The sequence below is a fragment of the Hoplias malabaricus genome, chromosome 8, assembly GCF_029633855.1.
Source record: "Hoplias malabaricus isolate fHopMal1 chromosome 8, fHopMal1.hap1, whole genome shotgun sequence".
NCBI classification, from domain to species: domain Eukaryota; kingdom Metazoa; phylum Chordata; class Actinopteri; order Characiformes; family Erythrinidae; genus Hoplias; species Hoplias malabaricus.
The window spans coordinates 42,326,475-42,352,657 of record NC_089807.1 but is presented as its reverse complement, the minus strand read 5'-3'; the positions used below and the strand labels follow the sequence as shown (position 1 = coordinate 42,352,657).

Here is a 26,183-nt window from a genome sequence, read left to right as displayed (position 1 = left end):
GAAAAACTCCGCTGTTTTGAGTGTGGAGACATCGGCCATAAACAGTTCGGCTGCCCGCACAGAAAAGAGCAGCAGGAGGGGGGTTAGGAATAAACAGAGTGATTTAATGGAGGGGCAGCAGGTGGGTGATGAGAATGTACAGAATGGGTTAATGGAAGGGCAGCAGGTAGGGGATAGAGGTGGGGAGGTGGTTGAGGAGGTAGCTGAGGTAGTAGCCGAGGAGGTAGCTGAGGTGGTAGCTGAGGTCTCGGGTCCTGAGAGCAGGCCTGAACCCGTCAGCTCTGCAGGTGGGGAGGGAGTAGATGGGGATGGGACTGAGGCCTCCATGAATGTGACTCTTAACAGTGGTGAGGATGATGTGAATGTGAGTAATGCATCTGTGAACACACCCAGTGACTCGGTCGGGCCTAGTGTCAGCACCCACAGAAAGGCCCGGTATAAAACTGATAAACCCGTGAAGGACGATGGACAGTCAGTTTTGGAGAAGGATGACGTTATCGTGGGACGTGTGCGTGATGAGTGTCTCGGTGACTCGGTGGACGCTGTGCTGGACTCTGAGGAGGACAGCGTGGTATCAGACTGTTCAGGGATGTCTGAGTTACCTGCCAGCGTGTCCTGTAGACCGGGCTTTTCGACCCAGGCCGGTCCGTCTGAGGCCTCGTCTGAAATGACTGACCCCCCAATGGATGTGTATTCTCTCACAAGGATTAACCGGTTTTTGAATGTCACTAAAGGCAAGAGGAATGTGAGCTTGACGAACTACTTCTCTGACACTGAAAAGTTCATTAGATCTGTGCAGTACGCTTCTAAACATGAGAACTACATGACACTGTCCCCTAAGAGACGGTTCAGACTCAGGAAGTGGCTGACGACCGCACGGAAGTGTCTGTCTATTTCCGATGAGTAGGTCTCTATGGCACATCTGTGTCTCTGAGGCCTACCGCTTTTTCCCTGTGAACACTGTGGAGAATGTTAAAGACGAATGGTTTGATGGATATTGACAGTGTGTACCGCGCACGCAGCAGTGGAGTTTACAGACTGTTTGTGTGGTGGGAGCACTACTGGACTCTGGAGGTAGGTGCTGTTTTGGATCAACGGCCCCTAAGAAACGGTAGCCTCATGGTGGCGCACCAGACATGGGCTACTGCTGCCAGGGTGAGTACTGTCCAGGAAGTGGAGACAGGCCGGTGCTGTTGTTCTCAGCCGGAGCCTGTCCATTGCCTCTGTATTGACTGCTCACAGTTGACTGTCCCCTTTGGATTTTTAACACGGACTATGACAGCCTCGTCTGAGGAATCTCCACTGGACTCTCATTTGTTGGAGAAACAGGGTGGGGATTCAGACTCTTTGAGCTGGATGAGAGACTGGAGTGTTCTGATCTGAAGGACATTATGTATTTTTGTTTTGTTTAGTATTTGAACATGGGGTGTGCTGATCAGGCAATGTAATGGTGTGGTGATGGTGTGTTTGTGTGTGTGCGCGTTTGTTTATTGTTTCTTATGTGGACTAAGGGTTTGTTAAATTGAGATCTGTTGGTTAATTGTTAAATAAAGTGAATTTTAAATCTCTCTCTCTTTCTATCTCTCTCTTTCTCTCTCTCTCTCTCTCTCTCTCTCTCTCTCTCTCTCTCTCTTTATCTCTCTCTCTGTCTTTCTCTCTCTCTCTCTCTCTCTCTCTCTCTCTTTATCTCTCTCTCTGTCTTTCTCTTTCTCTCTCTCTCCCTTTCTCTCTCTCTCTTTCTCTCTCTCTCTTTCTCTCTCTCTCTCTCTCTATCTCTCTCTTTCTCTTTCTCTTTCTCTCTCTCCTCTCTCTCTCTCTCTCTCTCTCTCTCTTTCTCTCTCTCTCTCTCTCTATCTCTCTCTTTCTCTTTCTCTTTCTCTCTCTCCCTCTCTCTCTCTCTCTCTCTCTCTCTCTGTCTTTCTCTTTCTCTCTCTCTCCCTTTCTCTCACTCTCTCTCTCTCACTCTCTCTCTCTCTCTCTCTCTCTCTCTCTCTCTCTCTCTCTCTCTCTCTCTCTCTCTCATTGACTTTAAATTTTCTACACAGACACATCCTCTATTAAAGCTGACCTTTTTCACCCAGATGGATGTACGTTAAGAGATGGCTGGGCTCAGTGTAAAAATGATTTATGCATTCCTGCAGTCTGACGTGTCTCCTTTCCACTTCAAAGCCTTGCCTAATGAATAAAGTTTGTGCTTTGCCTAAAGGTCCCTTATGATGATTCTCTGATAAAAGAATCAAAGCCTAATACACACTTCTTTTCCCCTCATTTTCCTCCACGCAGTTTAACATATCGCTTTACATTTGCAGATTCCATTAAGACATCTCCGTGCGTGCGTGGTCTTTAGTCTACTTTAGAACTGATATCCGTTAGTTACAGGGTCATTTCCAGTTATAGCTGAGCGTAAGGAATATGACACTGTGTGAATGATTTTTAAAGCCCTTCCTGTGAAGACGATGATTTGTATATGTTTTATAAACAGGTAATTTAGCTCTCACACAGCTCCTGGGTTTGTGGGTTAAAATCCCACCTTTCTTCACTGTGGTGGAGACTGTGGTGTGTTCTCCTTGTGTCTGTGTGGGTTTCTTCCAGGTGCTTTATAAACACACGTTATGTGTGACTCTGTGTGAGTGACTGTGTGAGACTGAGCGACGCTGTTAGGAAAAGGTGCCTTGTGCTGGCTGTGTGATTCCAGGTAAGCTCTAATGAATGAATGAATGAATGAATGAAGGCGCAAACAAGCCAACAAACAAACTAATTAATTAATTTAGTGAATATGTGACAGTGAGGCTGAATGAATGAATGAATGAATGAATGAATGAATGAATGAATGAAAGGTTGGATGGATGGATGAATGGGTTGATGGATGAATGGATGAATGAATGAATTAATTAATTAATTAATTGATATGTGGGTGGATGAATGGATGAATAAATGAATGAACTGATATGTGGTAGATGAATGAATGAATGAATGAATTGATAGATGTTAATAAATGAATTGATATGTGGTAGATGAATGAATGAACGAATGAATGAATGAATTGATATGTGGTAGATCAATGAATGAATGGATGAATGAATGAATGGATGAATGAACGAACGAACAAATGAACGAACGAACGAACGAATGAATGAATGAATGAATGAACTGATGGGTGGGTGGATGGATGAATGAATGGATGAATGGAAGTGTGTATTTCATGTGCTTGAACCAACAATTAATGAATGAATTTACCTCATGTTATACATTAAAGGAACACTAAGTGATAATTTTATTTTAAGATTACAGCTTCGAATTCATTGCGATGCTTCACTGACCTGTAACAGGTGGAACCGAGCCTCTGTTCCTAATCCAGGCTCATCACCACAGAATCTGCACTATGTACCTTTTGGAGGAGGGTAGGAAACCACCTCCTTCCTCCCCTTTTCCACTGATTTGAGTACAGTGCTGTAACAATGAACTACTCCAGGTTCCAGGAGCAAAGAGAAAAAATCGTAACTAGTGTTTCTTTAAAATAACCTGGTGTACGTCTGTAGAGTTGTTTATAGGAGTGAGGCGTTAAAGATGTGGCGTCTATGTCTTTATAAAGCTGCAGAGGTTAAATACCTCCCATTAAATGTGTTCATGTGTTCACTGTAAACATTATAATGTGCTCTAACAAGACGTGGTCTGTAATGTTCTTGGGAGCCCATATTATAATGAGCCACTGAACCTGAAAAGTAGTGTGCATTTCTTAAGAAACGTTCTGCCAGACATTACAAGACACTACGCGTGCCGTATGACGCCTTATAAAGTTTTAGGAATGCAGGAGTCACAGGAAGTCTTGCTGCATTTTTGTACGTGTGCATGACAGCCCTTTATTACTGTAAGTGCCAATTTCATATAGTGGATGCAGCTTGTTTGTTTGTGTACTTCATGCTTCACTTACTCTCAATCGATCCACCCACTCCAGAACTTTGGCTGTGTGTGTGTGTGTGTGTGTGTGTGTGTATCCCCCCCTGTTAGTTTTCAAAAAATGCTTGAAATGATCCTTCTCCCGCAGGCACCAATTTGTCTGTCATCTCAGCGGACGAACACTCACTCGTCACATTTCACAACTAGCCGCAGGCTCGGCATTTAGCTCAGTGCTTTGTGATTAGAATAACTAATTGTGCTTGTCTTCCACATCATCTCCACGCATGACTGCGCAGGCATCAGCACCAACGCTACTGACACTCCATCACTTCACAAGCAGTTGAATTTAGCCGACAGCAGCTATTTTGGTCTCCCTCAAGTTCCAAGCAGATTTTTATCCCCCCCCCCCCGCCCCACTCCACATCAAACAGAACTGGAACATTTACCAAACCTTTGGTGTTTGTCATTTTCTATTACATTTATTTTTCTGTCAGGTTCCCTTGCTCATCTGAGCTAATAGGATTCGCAGACTTGTTAATGGCTTGTTAAATATACATGTGGGACACAGCTGTCGCTGTACATCAGCTCCAGCGTTTACTGAGGTATGTTCGCGTCCAGAGCTTTGTGGAGGGCGGTGGAACCGGAGCTGCTACATGACACTTACAACTCGTGTAACCGGCCAAAAAGAAGCGTATTGGGCTTGTAGCGGCCGCCCCTTTGGCTCAAACCTCAAGCTGACAACTCTACTTCGCTTGCCACTGCACAGAATCCTGTTCAAAAACTGCGCTTAGCCCCGCCCACAAACTATAGACTGCCCTATCCAATATCTACATACAGCCCTGCACACAAACTACACGTAGCCATGATTACTGCTCACAAAATGCCTAGTCCCGCCTATTAGTACACACAGCCCTGCCCACAAATGACACACAACCCCTTATAGCCCCACCCACAAAGTGCATATAGCCCTGAACACTTACAGATATAATCCCCACCCACAAAATGCCTAGTCCTGCCTATTAGAACACACAGCCCTGCCCACAAATGACACACTATCCCTTATAGCCCCACCCACAAAGTGCATATAGCCCTGAACACTTACACACTTACAGATATAAGCTCCACCCACAAAATGCCTAGTCCCGCCTATTAGAACACACAGCCCTGCCCAAAAATGACACACAACCCCTTATAGCCCCACCCACAAAGTGCATGTAGCCCTGAACACTTACAGATATAAGCCCCACCCACAAAATGCCTAGTCCCGCCTATTACAACACACAGCCCTGCCCACAAATGACACACAACCCCTTATAGCCCCACCCACAAAGTGCATGTAGCCCTGAACACTTACAGATATAAGCCCCACCCACAAAATGCCTAGTCCCGCCTATAAGAACACACAGCCCTGCCCACAAATGACACACAACCCCTTATAGCCCCACCCACAAAGTGCATATAGCTCTGACCACTTACAGATATAAGCCCCACCCTCAAAATGCCTAGTCCCGCCTATTAGAACACACAGCCCTGCCCACAAATGAGACACAACCCCTTATAGCCCCACCCACAAAGTGCATATAGCCCTGAACACTTACAGATATAAGCCCCACCCACAAAATGCCTAGTCCCGCCTATTAGAACACACAGCCCTGCCCACAAATGACACACAACCCCTTATAGCCCCACCCAAAATGTGCATTAAGCTCTGACCACTTACAGATATAAGCTCCACCCACAAAATGCCTAGTCCCGCCTATTAGAACACACAGCCCTGCCCACAAATGACACACAACCCCTTATAGTCCCACCCACAAAGTGCATGTAGCCCTGAACACTTACAGATATAAGCCCCACCCACAAAATGCCTAGTCCCGCCTATTAGAACACACAGCCCTGCCCACAAATGACACACAACCCCTTATAGCCCCACCCACAAAGTGCATATAGCCCTGAACACTTACAGATATAAGCCCCACCCACAAAATGCCTAGTCCCGCCTATTAACTACATACAGCAACGCCTGCTTTGAGATCCCAGCACACATTTCCACTTGGTTCTAAATCTAGCCCCTGTAAGCAGTTCACAGTTTGTAAATATGAAATCAGCAGCACATTATTTAATTCCATTCTGCCACACTTTGCATAATCCTCCCTTAATTGCACATGCATGAGGTGGAGAAGTGTATTTTACATTTCGGCATTCGTAAAGACCCTCGCGTCCGTATCGTACACAACACGCATCAGATTTACACCTACAACTTCCACAAAATGCTTAGTACCTTGAGATCGAGGACGTGGCGAGATACATGAGCAAACAGCAATTAAGAACAACCGTTACAAGTTTACAGACTTGAATTATATAGAGAATTTTTCACAGAGGTGAAGCTGTTCCTGCTTCATAACAATGAGGTGAGTCTGACGTCACTGTCTGTCAGTGTTTTCCCATCATAATAATAATCTGTCATGCCCTGGCCTAGTCTTGTCCGTTGTTTCCACCATGTGCTCACTTAGCACATGGCTCTTTGTTGTTGTTGTTGTCTCAGCCCTAGTCCCGCCTTAGTTCCTCCTCGTCGTCAGTGTCATTTGTAACCCTGCCCCCTCGTTATGTGTTCCAGGTGTTCCTTGTCTGTGTTGTGAATATAAGTCCCTGTGTCTCTGTGTATGTTTGTCGGACATTCCATCGTCATCGTGTTGCTCCCTAGTCTGTGTCTCGTTTGTTCCTTGCTTCGTCTCTCTCTCTCTCTCTCTCTCTCTCTCTCTCTCTCTCTCTCTCTCTCGTCTGTCTGTCTTGTTGGTCCCTTTATTCGCTTCTTTTTCCTTTGTTCATCAGTTTGGTATGTCTCTTCCTTCCTTGTTCTTCTCACATTGTCTGTCATTACCATTTAGTCTCTGTGTTCTAGTTTAGTTTAGTTTAGCTCCCTTTGTCTAGATCTCTGTTAGCTCCCTGTGTATTGTATTTCTGTGTCTCTCTGTTTATCTTTTGTTTCTATAAGTAAAGTTTGTGTTATTATCGTGTGCGTCCACCTCGGGATCCTGCCATAATCTTTGAGCTGATGACTCCGATGAATATTGCCTCTGTTCAGTTAAAAACATGTATCTCACAAAATTACTAACTTTACAGGAGAAGAATAAAAATCTTCTTAAATTTTAATGGAAGTGAACGTAAAAAGAATTTATTCCAAATATTTTTGGAGCATTTCTCTTGGTCCATTCATCACGACATTTACACATGTACATCATCATGACATTTACAACGTGAAGGACAGCTGCGGCGCTCAAATGACGTCGTAAAGTCAAAATCCACAAAAATAAAGATACATGTTTTTAATTGGACAGTGACGAGATATTCTCCAAATTAATGTGGAACATCCTTTCATTCTTTTCAACCTCAAGGTCGAGATACACTTGGCATATAATTGGATTGTTTTAAATGAAGCGATGAAGTGGATTGCAGCAATGTCAAGGAGGAAGTCTGAGGTTGGGACTGTCATACATCACATAACAACAAATGCTTTTTAAGTGACGGGTTGTTTTTACCATAAGTTCAAACCCCTCCTGACCCATTTGTCATTTACAATGCAGAGGGTGTTTCAGTGCCAGCTGATGCTAATATGCACTTTTGATGCATAAGACAATGTCATTTTCATCGTTTACAGGTCACCTTGATTATAATATTGGACTTTGACTTTAGACTTACTTTCCCTTGTCCAATCAAATTAGTTTTAGATTTTTCTACATCAGGACTGATTTGATAACTTAAAGATATTATCCACAGATTTAGTCAATACATGCTTCCTCTCCTCTAGTCTGTTTGTATGCTGGAAAAAGCTCTGGTGTTTGCACACAGCCCTGGCTCAGTAAACGGGGCAAAAACAAAATCTCATTGAAAAGCATGTAAAGAGATGAGGATGTTGCTTTATTTCTGCTTCATAGGTGGGTAATATTAGCGTGAATGTTTGCTGTTACTGATTAATTAAGAAGGAACTGACTGCAAATTTGTGAGAGTGCTAACTGCATGAAAGTATACGCAGACTGTTAGTGCTACAAAACTTAACAACTCGAGTTACAAATGACTTTCTGAGGGGTTTTCCTGTGAGTTCAGTTGTTTTCCAATATGGTCTACAAGGTCTTTAAGGCCCACTGTATGTTTATAGACACTTTGTATCATCAGTAAACACCGTGGATACACATTCACTTGTGAATTAGTCCACCATCAGCACTGTTAATGCAATAAAATCCATGCTGAAATGTTCCATCGTCATTGTGTGAAGAGTAAACACTGTTAGGACGTCAAACCCATGTCAATGCCCACACTTTCAGAAGAATAGTTGGACGAGCAGGTCTCCTCAAACTTTCGGTCATGTAACAACCATGACTTTAGCATCACAAAAGTTGCTGAGGGTGAGAAAATTCAATTTCAGCTTACAAACATAAAGCCTACCCTTGCAGTCTGTCAACAAATCAGTATTCAGCCTCAGCCCTGAGCCTTCATCGTGTAGCACGGCAGCATACAAAGCAGTCTTCCTCTTTGGACTAAACTCTCGTGTTGAAAGAGTTGAGTGAATTCTCAGATTACAGCTTTAATACTTCCGAAGCAGACGTGTTTATCTGTTAAATCTGCCTCAGCACTTGAACACAGACCCATCCACAAGTTTTGCCCCTGGAGCATGTTTTACTTATTATGGCCGCTGTCCAAGGTCCTGAGTTGAATATTTGCTGAACTGCTATGCAGAGACTGCAGAAGTAGCTGCGCAGACTGTAGCCCTGACCAGGTGACCTATTTCTCAGTCTGTCCTCTGCTGTACAACTTGACGGTCTGCCCATGTCCAGAAACATTACTGCGCTGCAGAACACTCGGCGTATGGCAAGGTTCTGACAATATTCTGCATCCTAATAAATGTTAATGAGCTCATACGCATTGTGCCTTGTATTTTTTTCAATAAGTACCATGTGCACGGTATCTTATCCCTGCTGCTGATCCCGACTGAGCAGGAAACTGCAGAGTGTGTGATCTGAGAAAGCAGCAGAAGGACTCAGTTTGGTGTGGAGGCAGCTATCCGTGGTGCTGAAACATATGGCCGAACTGCATCTTGTTCTGTCTGGAGTCAGCAAGTAGTGACATTGTTGTTTCTTTCGTGATAGGTTACACGTGCTGTTTCTGAGCGCTTTGCACCGAGCAAAAAAGTGTCTTTGCCTTTATCCACAGTTTCAAGTTTGCGGACACTTGTTTATCTGATGTTTATTCTGAAATCAAAGACATTAATGAGTAATTTGCCACACTGTTCTCATCTGGAAAAGGTTTATTCTTGATTTCTGTGAGCATTAGGTTGTATCCAGCTCCACAAACATTAGTGAGGTCAGGTGCTGATCATGGATGACACCTCAAGCTCATCTTGAACTCATTTAATGGACAGATATCACTCCAAAAAAAAAAACTTCCGCTGCCTCACAGCTCAATGTTGAGGGCCTTTAAACAGAAGCTATTCTGTGCAGTCTACGCAAGTTGTGTGTGTACATCGGCGCCACACAGTTCACTCATAAGAAGCAGTGTCCAGAAACTTTTGGACATACAGTGAATGTATCTACAGTCCTCTTCATTCATCAACCCGACTCAGAGTGTGCTAATGTGTACTGAACTGTAGCAGGTGTCTCCTATGAAGTGTTCCCCTTTTTTCATACAGTGGTATCTGGTGTGTAAAATTGATAGAGAGCACCAGCTCATAAAGTGAAGGTCATTATGCATGAAGTTCTGGTTCAAGGTTGCGCCGGAGCGACTTGTGAGTTCAGGGAAATGACTCCTGCTTTGGGCGATCCATTTTAATAGAAGTAAAATTATATACGATGGGATTTTCCACTATCATTCCACTTTATGAATCGGTATATCACTGCTGTAAAGACAAGTCGCTTCAGAGCAGGGCCATGATCACTGGCCCCCTCTGTTGGTGGCCTTGCCGACTCACAGTCAAGCCACGTCAAGATGCTGATGATTCCCTCCTCACGTTAAACGCTGAGGAATCAGAGCTGAGGCCTCAAACTTTCTTGGAGTTTCTTCTCTGGCTCTGAGTCAAAGGCGGCGATTCGTATTATGTAACCCTTACGTACATTGATTGCTTTCAAGGGCAAAGTGTCTGTGGCAGCCTTTGTTTCCCTCTCACCTTAGCTGCCGTCAAGGATCTCAGCTATCCAGTTGGAAAATAAATAAATAAATAAACAACTTCAAAGATGCAGGCGCCTCTAGAATAGCAACCCCACAGCATACCGACAGACAGCATCCTTCAGAAAAAAAGGAACGGAGAGTATGAAGGCAGTGTGGAAAAAAAACGAAAAAGGCGAGTCGTGCAAAAGATCTGTGAAAAAGATCTGAAAAATATGGCCCAGTGTGATGCAACTGAATTTGATTGGGGAACCAGAAGTGTGTGTGTGTGTGTGTGTGTGTGTGTGGGGGGGGGGGTTATTACTACCTAGGTCAAAGTATCAGTGTGGTTTCGTTTGTTTGTGTTGGTCATTGCTCACTCACAGGGTTCCTGAGTTGTAAACACAAAGCTGATAATTGTGTAATCAATATGTTTTCCTTGGCTTCACCTTTGCCATAAAAGGGTTAACGGATATCTGCTGTAAACCAGTGTCTCAGGGAAATGGTGGAGCATTTATAACAATTAAATGTAACAAAAACTGTAACATTGTGAACAATTCTGACCCTTTCTCTAGAACAAAACAACCCCCCACTCACACACACACACACACACACACTCACACAAACCCCGCCCCCAAGTGCCTTCTTCTCCAAGGCTTTTCCACAGAAAGATTCTACCATCATTTTGCTGTTTATTCAAAAACACTTGGGTGACCAGGGTTTGGTTCCCTGCTCCGGTAACTGACGATGATATCACTTGAGTTGCAGTGTGTACATCACATTTTACCTGACCATGTGTACACACACATACGTGTGTGTGTGTGTAGGGGTATATATATATATATTTATTTATCAACAGCTAATAAAATGTCATTTAATTCATGGACAAATGCAACTTGTTACCACCACATTACAGTATTTTCTGCCATCTTATTACCACGTTATTACTATTTTTACTATTAAGTAAAATACTACCCAAGTCTGTATGGATGTTTATGTGTCGGTGAGCCACGTTAAAGTGTTCCCAAACTTTTAGCCAAATCTGTTCCCTACACCACACCAGCTGAGCTGAAGCGCCTCTGCTCGGTCTGGATGCACGTGGCTTCCTCGCCCGCACGAGCGCACGCGTGCGCGCGCACACACACACACTCTCTCTCTCTCTCAAACACACACACACACACCGAGGCAATGGGAAGGCGCGCGAGGACGGAGCGCAGAGCCGCGAGCCTCCAATGAGCCGGAACGGAACGCGCAAAAAACAAAACAAACAAAGAAATAGACAACAACAAACAAACAGAAACAGTGCCAACAGCGGCCGCGGAAAAGACCCGCCAGACGGAGCGAGCGCGAGACTGGATTTAAAAATTTGAACTGGAACGCGAGCGTTAAGACCGTTAAAACCGTTGAGTGTGTCAACATGCAAACACGCCTCTACAGTGAGTGGTTTTCGGTTTTTTTTTATGCGTTTTTGTAACACTGTAGCCGTTAGACGTAAGTGTCGTTTTTGTATCTGTGAGGCAAAAAAGGCAGCGGGAACGCGGTATAAAACAGTGTCTCTCTCGGTGTGAAGTCTCCTTGGGTGCATTCAAGGCTACACTATCCCCGCTCTTCCCTCACGAAGCCGACGTTGCCTTTTTGACTTCACTGGGTTCTTATGGGAATTTTCCGTTCCACCTTAAACTGTACCTAACCTCTGCATTATTTAAGGTGGAACGGAAATTTAACATAAGGAGCCAACTTCTGGTCGTGTTTTTTTCCTCACATTGTGTTGTCTCTCGTTGGGGCAAGTATCCAAGGTGTACATTATTTAAGGTGGAACGGGGGATTCGAACAACTTCTGGTCAATTGTTTTTTCCCCCTCTCTCTCTTTCTCTCTCTCTCTCTCTGTCATTCTCTCTCTCTCTCTCTCTCTCTCTCTCTCTCATTTCGTTGGTTGCTGAAAGAACGTTAAGCGCTGCACCATTTAAGGTGGAACGGAATATTCCCATGAAGCTGGGAATAAGCCAACTTCTTGTGCTCGTATTTTTACTCTCTCTCTCTCTCTCTCTCTCTCTCTCTCTCTCTCTCTCCGTGTGTTTCAGGGGGAACTTTGTCTTGGTGTGTGAGAGAAGGCGGTGTGTTTTCGTGGCCGGAGTAAAGAGCTCCTCTCAGAGTCTCAGTGTTTATCCGCTTCGCCCGTGTCTTCACCATGAAGAGGAGACAGAAGCGTGTCCTGCAGATGGCCTTTTTGTTCACAGTGGCGCTCATTTTCCTGCCCAACGTGGGTCTGTGGTCACTCTATAGGGACAAGCACCTGATGAAGTCTCCCGAGGCTGGAGAGCAGGTGAGTGGAGGCTCTGAATCACCTTTTACACCGGTTAGTTCATGACCTGACTTTGCTTTCACATTGGTTCTGGACTGGTTCTCAGGAACCACCACACGAATAACACACCTGCGTTCTTTGGGAAAGGCCGTTCGAGACCAGTTGCTTTGCAGGAGTGATCACAGAGGAACGGGAGGGACTCTTGTAAGACTTTGAAAGGTCTTGTTTACTTGCTAAGTCATCAGTTGTTGAGTGCAGTGAATGGTGTGTAAGCTCCTCTTGGTCTGATTCAGGAAAGTGTCTTACGGTGTGTAAACAAGCAGAGGTAGGAGCACAATTCATGGTACAACATCATTTCTTTCTTGTCAAGATGATTGTTTAAAAACTGTGTATTTCCACACCTCTAAAGTAAAGGTTAGACGTGGGTTGCAGTTTCTGTTTTTCAGGATTCAGGTCGTTTTCACAGGTCCTAGGGCATCCATCCCATTTCCCAAGAATACCAACAGCTTCTTTGATTTGCCAGTGTTCATCATTAGTGTTTATTTTCTTTTCTCAGTAAGTGTTTCCTGCTCTACATCCTTTCAGACCAGTGCTTTTCTCACAGTGGAAATGGGAAAGATAATTGACAGTGGAAATTGATGCTTGTGGATGTTCTGAGACGTGAAGTGAGGGTGAAGCTTGATTTTCTTCTGTCTGTAAAGATGAAAGCCTTAAAATTCCCCTCCGGTCATTGATTAAAGCAGTAAAAACTCATCTCTCTTAATCAGAATGACAGATTTGCAAGAAAATGCCTTCAAAGAGGCTGCTGTATAAATCTACACCTTCACTTTCATTCTGTATGTGTAGATGTATGAATATGCAGTTAGTTGCTGCCTCTATTAGGTTCATAGGAAATCCATTTTATTTTAGTTTATTTTCATAAATACACTTTATTTTAATCCCTTTTTTATTTGAATGGGTTCATGTTTTTTCACTGTTTGGGTTTTTACATTTTTAACCACAATTCTATTTTCTTTAGTAAAAAAAACACAATTAAACTCTAGAAAGATGGCAATTTTACTGAAGTTGCTTATTTAATTCATCAACAGCAAAACCAGCTATTTGTATTTTTTATTTGTCCAATATGTTCAAGCCAAATTTTGTCAACAACAAGTAAAAATCACCAGTCCGCTGATCCCACTCTTACCATTGTTCCACACAGAGGTCTATAGCCTCAGACCGGAGGACACAGGCAAACCGGACTGTTAATGTAAACAACCAGGGAAGGCAGAGTACCAGACAATCCTAACATGCTACAGGGGCTAACAGCGCATCACACCGACCACATTGATCAGTTCTAAGGGCGGTGGATTGTGTGTGTTTGTAAAGAACATACTGGGATTTTTACAGTTTTTCAAATTCTGTACATTTTCATCTGTACATCTGACTTCCATTTTTATTTCTCAGTTTCATGATTCTGTCTGTTTTTTCTGCAACGCCAAATGCCTAATGCCTTGCTCTGTTTACCCTTCCACTGCTCACTTACAGCTAAAAATAACGCCCCCATCCCCCCAAGTAGAGCCGATTGGTTTCTTAGGTTTATGACATAACAATCCCTGTCAGTCTCAATCCATGTTTTTGGAACACTGCAGTTTCAAAGTGGGAAATGCTCAGCTATGGAGCTGACTGCTTATTTTACTCATGATGTGACCACACACCCCCACACCAGTGCTGTTAATTTGATCAGTTTTGGTGTTTGACCCTTGATACTCGTATATTGCTAGCCGTAGTTGTGTCTCTTTACTCTTTGTTTAAATGAACACTACACTGTAAAAAAATTCTTGTAAATTTTACAGTAAAATACTGGCAGCAGAATTCCGTATTTACCGGAATTTATTTTTACAGGAACACTACTGTATTTCAAATTTACAGCATATTACTGTAATTGAATAATACAATAATTTACTGTAAATACTGTGATTTACAATAAAATACTGGCAGCAGATTTCCCAGCCATTTACCTTATTTTTACAGGAACACTACTGTATTTCAAATTTACAGCATATTACTGTAATGGATTATTACAATAATTTACTGTAAATACTGTGATTTACAGTAAAATACTGGCAGCAGAGTTCCCAGGCATTTACTGTATTTTTACAGGAACACTACTGTATTTCAAATTTACAGCATATTACTGTAATTGAATAATACAATAATTTACTGTAAATACTGTGATTTACAGTAAAATACTGGCAGCAGAGTTCCCAGTCATTTACCGTATTTTTACAGGAACACTGCTGTATTTCAAATTTACAGCATATTACTGTAATTGAATAATACAATAATTTACTGTAAATACTGTGATTTACAGTAAAATACTGACAGCAGAGTTCCCAGTCATTTACCGTATTTTTACAGGAACACTACTGTATTTCAAATTTACAGCATATTACTGTAATTGAATAATACAATAATTTACTGTAAATACTGTGATTTACAATAAAATACTGGCAGCAGAGTTCCCAGGCATTTACTGTATTTTTACAGGAGCACTACTGTATTTCAAATTTACAGCATATTACTGTAATTGATTACAATAAAATTCTGTAGCAGACTTGCTGTAAATTTACAGCAATTTTTTTACAGTGTAGGGAAGGTTTGGTATTTTTACTCCTGGGCTCCCCCTAAGGTTGCAGATTGTACAGGTCTGTCCAAAAATCAAGGGGGAGGGTAGCAGGGACAGAGGTCAGTAAGGCATTACAATTAAGTTAAAGCAGTAATTTTAAGGTAAAATACTACCAAGTCGTCCTTTAGTGATCGTTGGAGAGTTTAACCTTTTAGTGGAGTTCATTCAGGGGAAGTTATGCATACAAATGAATATATATATATATATTATATCATATTTAACATCAAATAGAATTGTTTAATAGGTTAGTAGTTTGTTTGGCAAGTTGCAGACAGTTTGTGTGTTTGAGAATAATAAATAATTCTCTGAACAAATGTATTTGGTTAAAGCCTAAATCATATATACACCAGGAAATCATAGAGACGTCTTCTCTCTATATAGGGGAACACATCTCTGTCGACCTGCGCAACATCAAATTAAATGCCCCGAAATGAAAAATATATATAAATAAATAAGTTTAAAACATATATTTATGCAGTTCACTAAGCTGTCAGTAGTTCCCACACTACTGTGCGCTTGCTTCCCATAAGATTATTTATGTAGGAGCACTTAGAAAGTCAGCAGTTTCGCCTTTAGGCAAACAAATACTCTGCAGAAACATTTCTTTACTAGGCGGGAGGTTAAGTGCAATTACAGATTATAATTGTGCACCTACTGAAATCTGTCACCATATGTTTTTAAATTCAGTGGCTCTTGTTTATTCTGAGGGGTAGTTCATGGAAAAATGAATGGATAAATCCATATTGACGGATACAAATGGACAGAGTGCATAACTCTAAGTTATAGGCTTATAGGCGATATGTAGGCTGTATGTAAATGAAGCTACTGCAGAGAATGATTACTAAGCTTGTTGGCTTTACAGTCCGTATTGCAACCCAGCAGGGGTATCGTTATGGGGTTTGTATGAAACAGGCCTTGGCTCGTGAAGAATGAGGGTTTAGAATCACTGCAAATGGTAATTAGCGGTAAACAATGTACAAACTTAGTGCTACACTATGAATTTGATTGATATTTTATTTTGAAAATTAATGTATTGTGTAGAATAATATATACCACACATCGTGTCATAATCCAGACCTTTTCCAGTGGAAAACAACCCCAGCTTTTACAGAATAGAAGCATGAACATGGACTTTCTTCACGCCCGTTTTATTATGTAAACACTCAGAAGTTACACAGAGGTGTATCACTGATACAGTTCTTATTTGTGATGCATTGTTTCACATGTGATGCTTCTGTGCTAATGACTATGTGAATGAACTTGTTGGGTACAGTATGTTTAACATGTAATGGCTTATAAGAGCATTGTTATAAAACTAGGGATGGACGATACTGGCAATCACCTATATCACAATATATTTCTTCATTTTGGTCGATACAATATAATTCTTATATTGATATGAACAGTGATAGGGCGGCACGGTGGCGCAGCAGGTAGGTGTCGCAGTCACACAGCTGCAGGGACCTGGAGGTTGTGGGTTCGAGTCTCGCTCTGGGTGACTGTCTGTGAGGAGTGTGGTGTGTTCTCCCTGTGTCTGTGTGGGTTTCCTCCGGGTGACTGTCTGTGAGGAGTGTGGTGTGTTCTCTCTGTGTCTGCGTGGGTTTCCTCCGGGTGACTGTCTGTGAGGAGTGTGGTGTGTTCTCTCTGTGTCTGCGTGGGTTTCCTCCAGGTGACTGTCTGTGAGGAGTGTGGCGTGTTCTCCCTGTGTCTGCGTGGGTTTCCTCCGGGTGACTGTCTGTGAGGAGTGTGGTGTGTTCTCTCTGTGTCTGCGTGGGTTTCCTCCGGGTGACTGTCTGTGAGGAGTGTGGTGTGTTCTCTCTGTGTCTGCGTGGGTTTCCTCCGGGTGACTGTCTGTGAGGAGTGTGGTGTGTTCTCTCTGTGCCTGCGTGGATTTCCTCCGAGTGACTGTCTGTGAGGAGTTGGTGTGTTCTCTCTGTGTCTATGTGGGTTTCCTCTGGGTTTGTGATATATTGATAGTGAATTATTGTCCAGCCCTAAACAGAACATAAGTAGTATTAACATGTAGTTTATTACGGAAATAGTATGATGCTCTGTACAGTGTTAAAAACGGTGCTGAGAAGAGCTGTGTTGCTTGCTACATGTAACCTGCCAGGCACAAATATTTCAAGAGAAACTGGAAGTTCTGGAAGTGCTGTTATGCTCCGGTTTGGATTCTGCCGCCTGGTTCCTGCCTGGTTCAGGTTTCAGCTACAGTGATGCATTGCAGACACTCTGGGGAGAAACCCAGAGTCTGTTTATTGCGTCTAGTAATTGCTTCTTTCTCATTTGTTTTGTCCGGGTTTGCGTGCCTTTGGCCCTGGGCAGGCCACGCTGTGCAAAGCCAGTCACTTCATTACGACCAAATCAGTGAGCAGCAGCCCCAGTGTTCACAGGGACAGAAATATCAGTGGGCCCTGTACCGGGTCTTGTCCCTTCTGCTTCTGCTGACCACCTCTTGTGTTGTGCACCCTCCTCAAAATGCATCTGACAGATCTGGCATGCTGGTCTGCTAAAATCTAATGCAATTAGAAGCAGTGTGACAGGCAGGCCTTTCTGCTATTAGCCCTTGTACCCTGCTTTTGTTCTCTGCCTGGATCATTTAAAACTGCTTCATACCTCAGAGCCACTTCATTAATGGCCCTCACTGAATGTGTAATGTCTTGTACAGGAGCGGATGCGACAAAGCAGTCTATTGATTCCCCGGCAGTGTTTTATTTTATATACGAGGATATGATTAGTTGATTGAGTGTGTGGTGGAGGGAGACTCATCTTCAGCTGCGGTGCAGGTGGGAGAACACTTTGGGATCAGACTCAATCCCCCTTGTGTCACACATTGCCTGCCTTGGAAAGAACTGGAGTTAGCAACACCCCAAAGAATGATCCCTGCCTTTTTTATTGTGCCTCTGTCAGAGGGGGGGACGATAATTGACAGCTCTGCTATTGCCGCTGTGCTGATAAGCCCTGGGGAACACTGGTGACTAACTCCCTATATGTGTGTCCTCCTTTGTTGGCCAATAGCAATTAGTTGTGATTGAATCAGCCCTTGGATCACTAAAATCCCCTTTCATTGATTCCGGGTGAAGCTTAACTGAATATCAAACCTGAGGAAACGTGAAGTCTACCAGATGATTGAAGATTTAAAACCCAGACCTTTTAATGTGGCTGTTTCATGCCGTGCTCCGTCCATTCTCTCTTTTTTTTGATTTGCTTCTGTCTCTCTTTGTCTCTTGCTCTTTTTTTGAGGACACAATTGCCTCCAACGGTTCACTCTGGGTCCTCTCAAGGGTAAACAGAGTGAGTGTGGTCTCAATGGGATGGTCACACAATGCCACTATTATGAGATGGACGTGTTGATAAGTGTGTGCTGGCACTGATAACCTCCCCTCAATTTTTTTTCTTTCTTTCTTCCTTTTTTTTTTAACAAGCGTCCGGCATTGAACTGAGCATGAGGACAAGCGACAGGGTGTTACACACATCCCGTCTACACAATCAGCCGCATCCCATCTGAGAAGGCCATTGCCCATCACCCCGCTGACAACAGCCAGGCCCTGCACTTCAGACACAGATAGCGAGGCGATAACGAGAGCTTTGCCGAGGCGAGAGCGGAAGGAAGGAAGGAAGGAAGGAGGGAGAGGGTGACACAAGCTCAGGTCCTTTCGGACGGCTGTCCTCAGATCCCTCTTTAAGCCACCCGTGTTTACGTTGCGCCAGGGAGCAGAGGAACGTTATCGTCACTTTCCATTTGCCCGCAAAGTGACAAGGGGAAGAGAGATGTAGTAATTGCAATTACCCTCAGTGTCATAGCGGAGAGATGCGTTATGGTAATGCACGAGTCAAGCTGACAATGGGAGCGCGGGTGAACTGTGCATCGAATGATTTGAACAGAACCATAGCCAGGAAACACACTCCCACACACACACACACACACACATTCACACAATGAGGGTGAGGAATCTATTGTGAACCAGAGTTTGGATAAAATTATGGAGGGGGAAAAAAGAAAGCTATTTCATGATTAGTCTTGTAGTCCTTGTCATGAGGAATTCTGTGTTTTCCACCAAGAGCTTCAATTTGGTGTGACACTGGGGTAGACTTCAATTTCCAGCAATAATAGGTTGTTGGCGATTCAACAATTGAATAGTGACCATATTATGCGCTGGAAGAATGAGTTGTCCCTGCACATGTAATTTTCATTCAACTAAATATGAGTTCAGAGGGCAAACACTTTCCACAGAAATGTAGTTTTTATTGAATGGAGGCAGAAGGGAGAGAGAGAGAGATGAGAGGGAATAATTGATTGATTGGTCATCTGGAGAGCACAGTTCTGGCATAAGTATTTGGGTTGGAGTTTGCACATGGTGTATTACTGTGGGTAACTGTTCAGTAGTCCTTCAAACCTGTTAAGTGTAGAGGTGTATAAATGCATAAGGGAATCACCGTGGCTTGATTTGAAGGTTATGATTGATTTTGCGCTGTTAGAATTACATTATATTCAATGAAGCAATGTAAAAAGTGTGCCATGTCAACGGTGGGGATTGCGGTTTATCCGCTGTGGCGACCCCGGACGGGAGCAGCCGAAAGAAGAAGAACGATAATTGAGCAACAGCTATGGTATAGTCCAATTTAAAGCTAATATTTTCTCACCATTTGCTAGCTCTTCAGCCTTTCTGTGCACTGGAAAACCATCCAGAGTTTATATGCAGCTCTGAATGAGAAAAAAAAAATTAAGTTTCTCAGTCTGAAATGACTCAGGAGCGCTCTCACTAATTGGCCTGCTGAGCCACATTTGAGAAATGGCGTCTGGATGCGTTTGAATGGTGGAGAGACCTCCAAAATCATGAAAATATATATATGATGATCTATTCCTGCAATAGGTGGGTAATATCGACTTATTTTTGCTGTTACAGTAACATTACTTAAGGTGGAACTGACTCTAAATTCAGGAAAGCGCTAACTGCATGAAAGTAAACGCAGAAAGAAAGTGCTACAAAACTAAAACTAAAGTCTCTGCTGTAATTTTCAAACCTGTGGAATGAGTTAAACTTTAACCATGAACAAGGTGTAAATGGATGCTTGCGCGAACATTTGGTTCCACCTTAAAAGATGTGGAACTTCCGAATGAACACCAATGCTAGTCGGTTGTAGACGTGTCTGCTGTGAGAACAGCAGTTCTCCACATTATCTACGTTGCCTTATATTCCCCATTGTTCGTACTGTATGTTTCCCAGCAGGCAATGCACCACCTGAGAAAAAAATCTATACATTTTCAATAGAGTTTAACTCACCAGATGATTCCCATGATACTTTTTTTTCCCCTGCTGCCGTCTAGAGCCAAATTCCAGAGCAGTCTCAACAGAATGTGCATTATTTTTTAAATGGCTTGGCTTTGGAGCTTCTCCAGCAGGGGCACATTAGCTTACAAATTGGTCTTGTGTGCATAATTTAAAAAGGAGCTATAACAAACCATATAAATAATACATTTGAATCATGGTGAATTTTTGAGTTTTACGATACACGGAATATCCGAAAAAAAGAAAGGCATCATGGTTTGAATTTTCAAAATATGTTTTAGGGGTGGATGCTTTTTGGCAAGGAAATCACCGAACTTCAGAACAGTCTCAATCCATCCACCATGAACGTCAAACGCAGTTTACTTTTGCTCAAACGACGAGGCCACATGGAATTACGTAACTGAACGTCTGAGGATGTGCAGGACTGATATCACAAACTGGAACCTAATGGACCATATGCGTTTTTCCATCTGTTCTCTTCACTCATCGCCATGAGGTTGTTTTCCGGTAATTGTGTTTTCTCAGGAATGGAATGGAGAGAATATGATAATTATATTTTCTCTATATTATGCAGGAAAGCAAAACAATTTGTTCTTATGATCCCTAGGCCTTCAGCTACCACCTTATAGTGTATTGGGCTGAGTTTGCTTATGTACTTTCCTTCACACACACACTTGTGCATACCCAAGTACACACAGACTTTCTGCCTTCACGTCGACCTTCCTACATATCATCATCTCTGCAGCCACTCTTGACGTGAGCCTCAGTAATAGGAGCGGCAGCCTGACCCTCTCTGGAGAGAGGCAATTTAAACTTGATTACTCTGATGTGCCTCATGAGGTGATGACGGGAACAATGTCTTGGGCTGTTCGCCCGCGTCTCCTGAGATTAAAGAGTATTTCATATGGAGTGTGGGTTATGTAGCAGTGCAAGGTGATATAAAACCACTTACTCTCCGGCTTGTGAAACAATGGAAGATGGACCTATTCAGGCTTGTGAGCTTGGCACTTCCATTAAGCTAATAACACTATTGCAGGAGATGGAAAAGCCTCTGAAGGGCCCTTATTTTCCATTCTCCGGCACATTTTAGCCAGGAGAGGTGACACAAACATGCTCTCTTTTAATACAATCACATGCGTGATTACTCAGCGTCCACTCGTCTTTGTGATACAAAGTGAAACAGGACGGAACAAAAAAGCCCCCTTTAAATACCAGGATCAGGCTTCATTTAACAAACGTGAACTATGCTAGTGCTAAGGTATCAACTGAATATCAAGTAAAATATATGTAATTAAATGTATTCCAAAAACTGTAAATTTTCATGTTTTTTTTTTTTTTTTCAAATTTAATTACAGCTTAATTTTGGAGCATTTCTGTTGGTTCATATTTTGTGAAGCTTTGATGATGTAGAAAAATGTATCTACATGAATATTAAATATTAAATGAATATTAAATTATAAAGTTAAAGCAAGTATCAACTAAACAGCCAGCTCTTATTTTGAAATGAAGAATTGTTTCTATTTCCAGAAATTGATGGTTGTTTGTGCAGTTTGTTGGTTCTGGGCTTGTTTGCTTGTTCCGTACTTTACCTGTCTGATCCTGTTATTTATCCTGAAGCATGCACGGAGATGCTCTAGTAAATTTACAGCGGTTTGAACTGGCAGCTTTGACTGACTCCTCCACTCGGGTGATTGTTATTCAAGGAGAGCGGAGCCTCTTATGTTTTATGGCTCCTCTCCTTGCAGCGTGTGCAGATTTATGGCATTAAAATCCACAGCACAAGGTGATATTTGTCATCGGTGAAACATAACCACAGTAAAATGAGACAGTAGGTTTAACTCTGACAGAAAATCTGAGCATTCCACCTGCAGGATAAAGAGTCACTGACTTATTATGCTCAGTTAGTGTGTCGCAGGTGATCTCATATCCACTCGGCATTTTTGATGCCCCCTGAGCGTCGCTTTTCAGATTTTAATTATGAGCCTTGAATTGATTCATGAAGCCATACGCAGGGGACTGATGTAGACAATAGGTTAAGTTTGTTATGGACCAAAGAATCTATAATAAAATGTAGCTCACAATTATGCGACAGAAGAAAATGTGCTTGTTAACTAAAGGAAATTAATTAGTGTTTGTCGCTGTTGCACACGCGGGCTCGACCTCACTCTTCTTGTACAACGGCCCTGTTACTGAGGATGGTTAAAGGTTTGTTTACTTGTTTATGTATCAGTAGGATGCACAGAATCAGGATTTTTTTGTTTTCTTTTTGGATAGTTTCTTTAGTGATTGCACAATTCCATTCACCGCCATCTTTACCCAAAATCACAGCGCTTCCAGAATTGAAGGGTGAGAGATAACACATGCTTTGGCTGAGAAATGTAAAGGCAGTAACACATTCTTTGTAAACTACAGCTACCGCATTGTCACTGGAGCTCTGCACACTTCCGTTTCATCCCTTAGCCCTACAACCCTGTTTTGCCTGGGAGTAGGGTGTATAGATTGCTGTAGGAAAAGAGGGGTAGGTCTAAGTGGGAGGGCTACATACCCTTTGAAACAGAGATTTTTCAACGCCACACTTCTAATGAAATGGATGCCTTGGATGCCTTGCGAATCACCAAAACACACTTTAAAGCCACACGTCAGAATTCATTCATTCATTCATTCATTATCTGTAACCCTTATCCAGTTCAGAGTCGCAGTGGGTCCAGAGCCTACCTGGAATCATTGGGCGCAAGGCGAGAATACACCCTGGAGGGGGCGCCAGTCCATAGGGCGACACACACTCAAACATTCACTCACACACTCGCACCTACGGACACTTTTGAGTCACCAATCCACCTACCAACGTGTGGGAAAACACACCTCACTCCTCACAGACAGTCACCCTGAGGAAACCCACGCAGACACAGGGAGAAAACACCACACTCCTCACAGACAGTCACCCGGAGGAAACCCACGCAGACACAGGGAGAACACACCACACTCCTCACAGACAGTCACCCTGAGGAAACCCACGCAGACACAGGGAGAACACACCACACTCCTCACAGACAGTCACACGGAGGAAACACACGCGGACACAGAGAGAACCCACCACACTCCTGACAGACAGTCACACTGAGGAAACACACGCGGACACAGGGAGAACACACCACACTCCTCACAGACAGTCACCCGGAGGAAACCCACGCAGACACAGGGAGAACACACCACACTCCTCACAGACAGTCACCCGGAGCGGGAATCGAACCCACAACCTCCAGGCCCCTGGAGCTGTGTGACTGCGACACTAACCTGCTGTGCCACTATGTCAGAATTTTCTTCTTTAAAAACTATGATTCAGATTTTATATTAGTTTAATGTCGTTTGAATCTATTATGTTCCTTTGATGTCATAACAAGCATAAAGCATTGCTAGTAGTATGCTGATGCCTTGGTAGTTTGCTAGTAAATGTCCAGTTTGACCTCAAATGGTGACGCATTTACATTCTAACACATGTGGCTACTGCAATATTTAAGGTGGAACTGGAAGCTTTAAACAAACAGGAGTGGGTGATATTATGAGACTGTCAAACTGTTTTGAAGGCTTACAATACCCTAAACTTATTAAAGTCCAGCAGCACACTCTACAACAAGGGGTTGGGGGGGTCAAATTACGAAACAGGGTTCACCCTAACCATCCAATTCGACTTCTTTACATAACAGATGCCGGAGAGGTTTTGAACACCAGTACTGCACACTAGTTGAGACCCAGCTGATCTGTATCTTTATTAAATGTCCCCCACACACACCCTAAGTACCCTATGAATGTCATTTTTGAAACAATCTCTCATGACGGGGAGCTAATAGTAGCCATGATAGCGCCACAGCACCTCAGACACGACTTTGTTATCCAGCCGTTTTTAACACCGCAGGAGCCACGTCTTGCTCGCTTTATCCCTTTATCAAGGCGATGATTCACAGTCAAACTCATCTCTCTGCCTTTTATCGACTAGCACAGGCATGTTGGTTGCATCGTCTCAGAAGTAATCACATCACCCTTTGTTTATGCCCCACCTCATAATTGAATTGAGTTCGATTGGAAACATGTCTTATACATCTCACTCATACCCCGCTAGAATATGAATCAATGACTCGTGTGTTCGTAGGTCGTACCGCTGCTCATTACAAGGAAGGAAAAAGGACAGATATAGATCTTAAATGAACTGCAGCGGGAGTAAAAAATGAGGTTGTGTGGTACGCGGTTAAAATCCTGTAAAGGGTTTTAAGAAATTTAGAAAACATTAGAAAATATTTGGCGTAAAATGTATGTAAATTAGAGCGGCACGGTGGCGCAGCAGGTTAGTGTCGCAGTCACACAGCTCCAGGGACCTGGAGGTTGTGGGTTCGATTCCCGCTCCGGGTGACTGTCTGTGAGTAGTGTGGTGTGTCCTCCCTGTGTCTGCGTGGGTTTCCTCCCGGTGACTGTCTCTGAGTAGTGTGGTGTGTCCTCCCTGTGTCTGCGTGGGTTTCCTCCGGGTGACTGTCTGTGAGGAGTGTGGTGTGTTCTCTCTGTGTCTGCGTGGGTTTCCTCCGGGTGACTGTCTGTGAGGAGTGTGGTGTGTTCTCCCTGTGTCTGCGTGGGTTTCCTCCGGGTGACTGTCTGTGAGGAGTGTGGTGTGTTCTCCCTGTGTTCGCGTGGGTTTCCTCCGGGTGCTCCGGTTTCCTCCCACAGTCCAAAAACACACATTGGTAGGTGGATTGGAGACTCAAAAGTGTCCGTAGGTGTGTGAGTGAATGTGTGTGTGTGTGTTGCCCTGTGAAGGACTGGCTCCCCTTCCAGGGTGTGTTCCCGCCTTGCGCCCAATGATTCCAGGTAGGCTCTGGACCCACCGCGACCCTGAATTGGATAAGGGTTACAGACAATGAATGAATGATGTATGTAAATTAAATTCAAGTCAACAAAAATTGTACAATGCTTAGTTCCAAATGCACCGTTTAATTAATCGCCTGCAGTCATTTTTTCCCTCGTATGACGTCTGACAACAGCATGTTTTTTCCCTTCCGTTAATTGTGTCCTTGTGTTGATGAGTGGTTGTGTATTCAGCTATGAGTACTTCTCCTTTTTCTGTAAGGAAATGGCGTTCTTGTTTTTCCTATATGTTTTATTACAGGTTTCTTCAATATGATGCACCACTTTAAAGCCTTTTCAAGAATTGCTCATTTATGAAAGTTGTCATTTTGCCCTGCTGCTCCTTTAATGCTTCCAAGGAGTGCTCTGTATTATGTAGATCATTTCTGACAATTCCAATGAAATAGCACATTAACACTTTTAATAATGACAATTAAAACTCATGTCAAATCCATGCAGGCTTTCGGTGACTTTAGTTGCAGCTGCAAATGTCATGTCAACTCGAATGGAGCAATAAATAAGCGTCCATCGTTTATTTAAAGACCTTTAATTTGGGAAGCCGGGTCTCGGAGTCTTGGAGACTCTTAATTAGAATGGCAAATGCCAAGTTGCAAGGCTTTTCAGTTCAGGTTTGTCTATGATTACGCCATAGGAAAAAAAAAATCTCATTACTTCATTTTACCTCTAATTTTCTCTGCGAAAGCATAAAATGTCTGTCAGAAAACTCGATTACAGTAATGAACCCGCTATCTTTGAAATTTTCCTGACAGTAATTATCAAGCGCTTGGTAATTGCCACCACTCATATCTTAAACCTTAATTGGGGACCTCTTCTTAGGGGGTGTATAAATTCACCCTCAACATAATGGGAAATGTAGAGGAGTGCGCAGTGCTTAGCGCAGAGTTACTGTTTATGTGCTGTTGCAAGAATGGTGCTCTCCATCATTTGGGAGGGAAAAGAAAGTTAACGGCGTATGCTGTTGCTTCTCTGCTTTCTCTAT

The 26,183-nt window shown here is 43.1% G+C and overlaps 1 protein-coding gene across 3 annotated transcripts in view; it reads left to right on the top strand.

Annotated features, from left to right (window-relative positions):
• Positions 1-7,351: 7,351 nt before the first annotated feature.
• The window catches only part of galntl6 (polypeptide N-acetylgalactosaminyltransferase like 6), a 258,803-nt gene continuing 239,971 nt past the window's right edge, over positions 7,352-26,183 (top strand). For 2 of the 3 annotated variants that reach the window (XM_066679112.1, XM_066679110.1), the window contains exons 1-2: positions 11,221-11,468; positions 12,114-12,355. In XM_066679112.1, the coding sequence (XP_066535209.1) occupies positions 12,221-12,355 (135 nt within the window). In that variant the 5' untranslated portion in view covers positions 11,221-11,468; positions 12,114-12,220. Of the gene's footprint in view, positions 7,377-11,220; positions 11,469-12,113; positions 12,356-26,183 lie in introns of those variants that run through there. The other variant, XM_066679111.1, reaches the window with a different exon arrangement.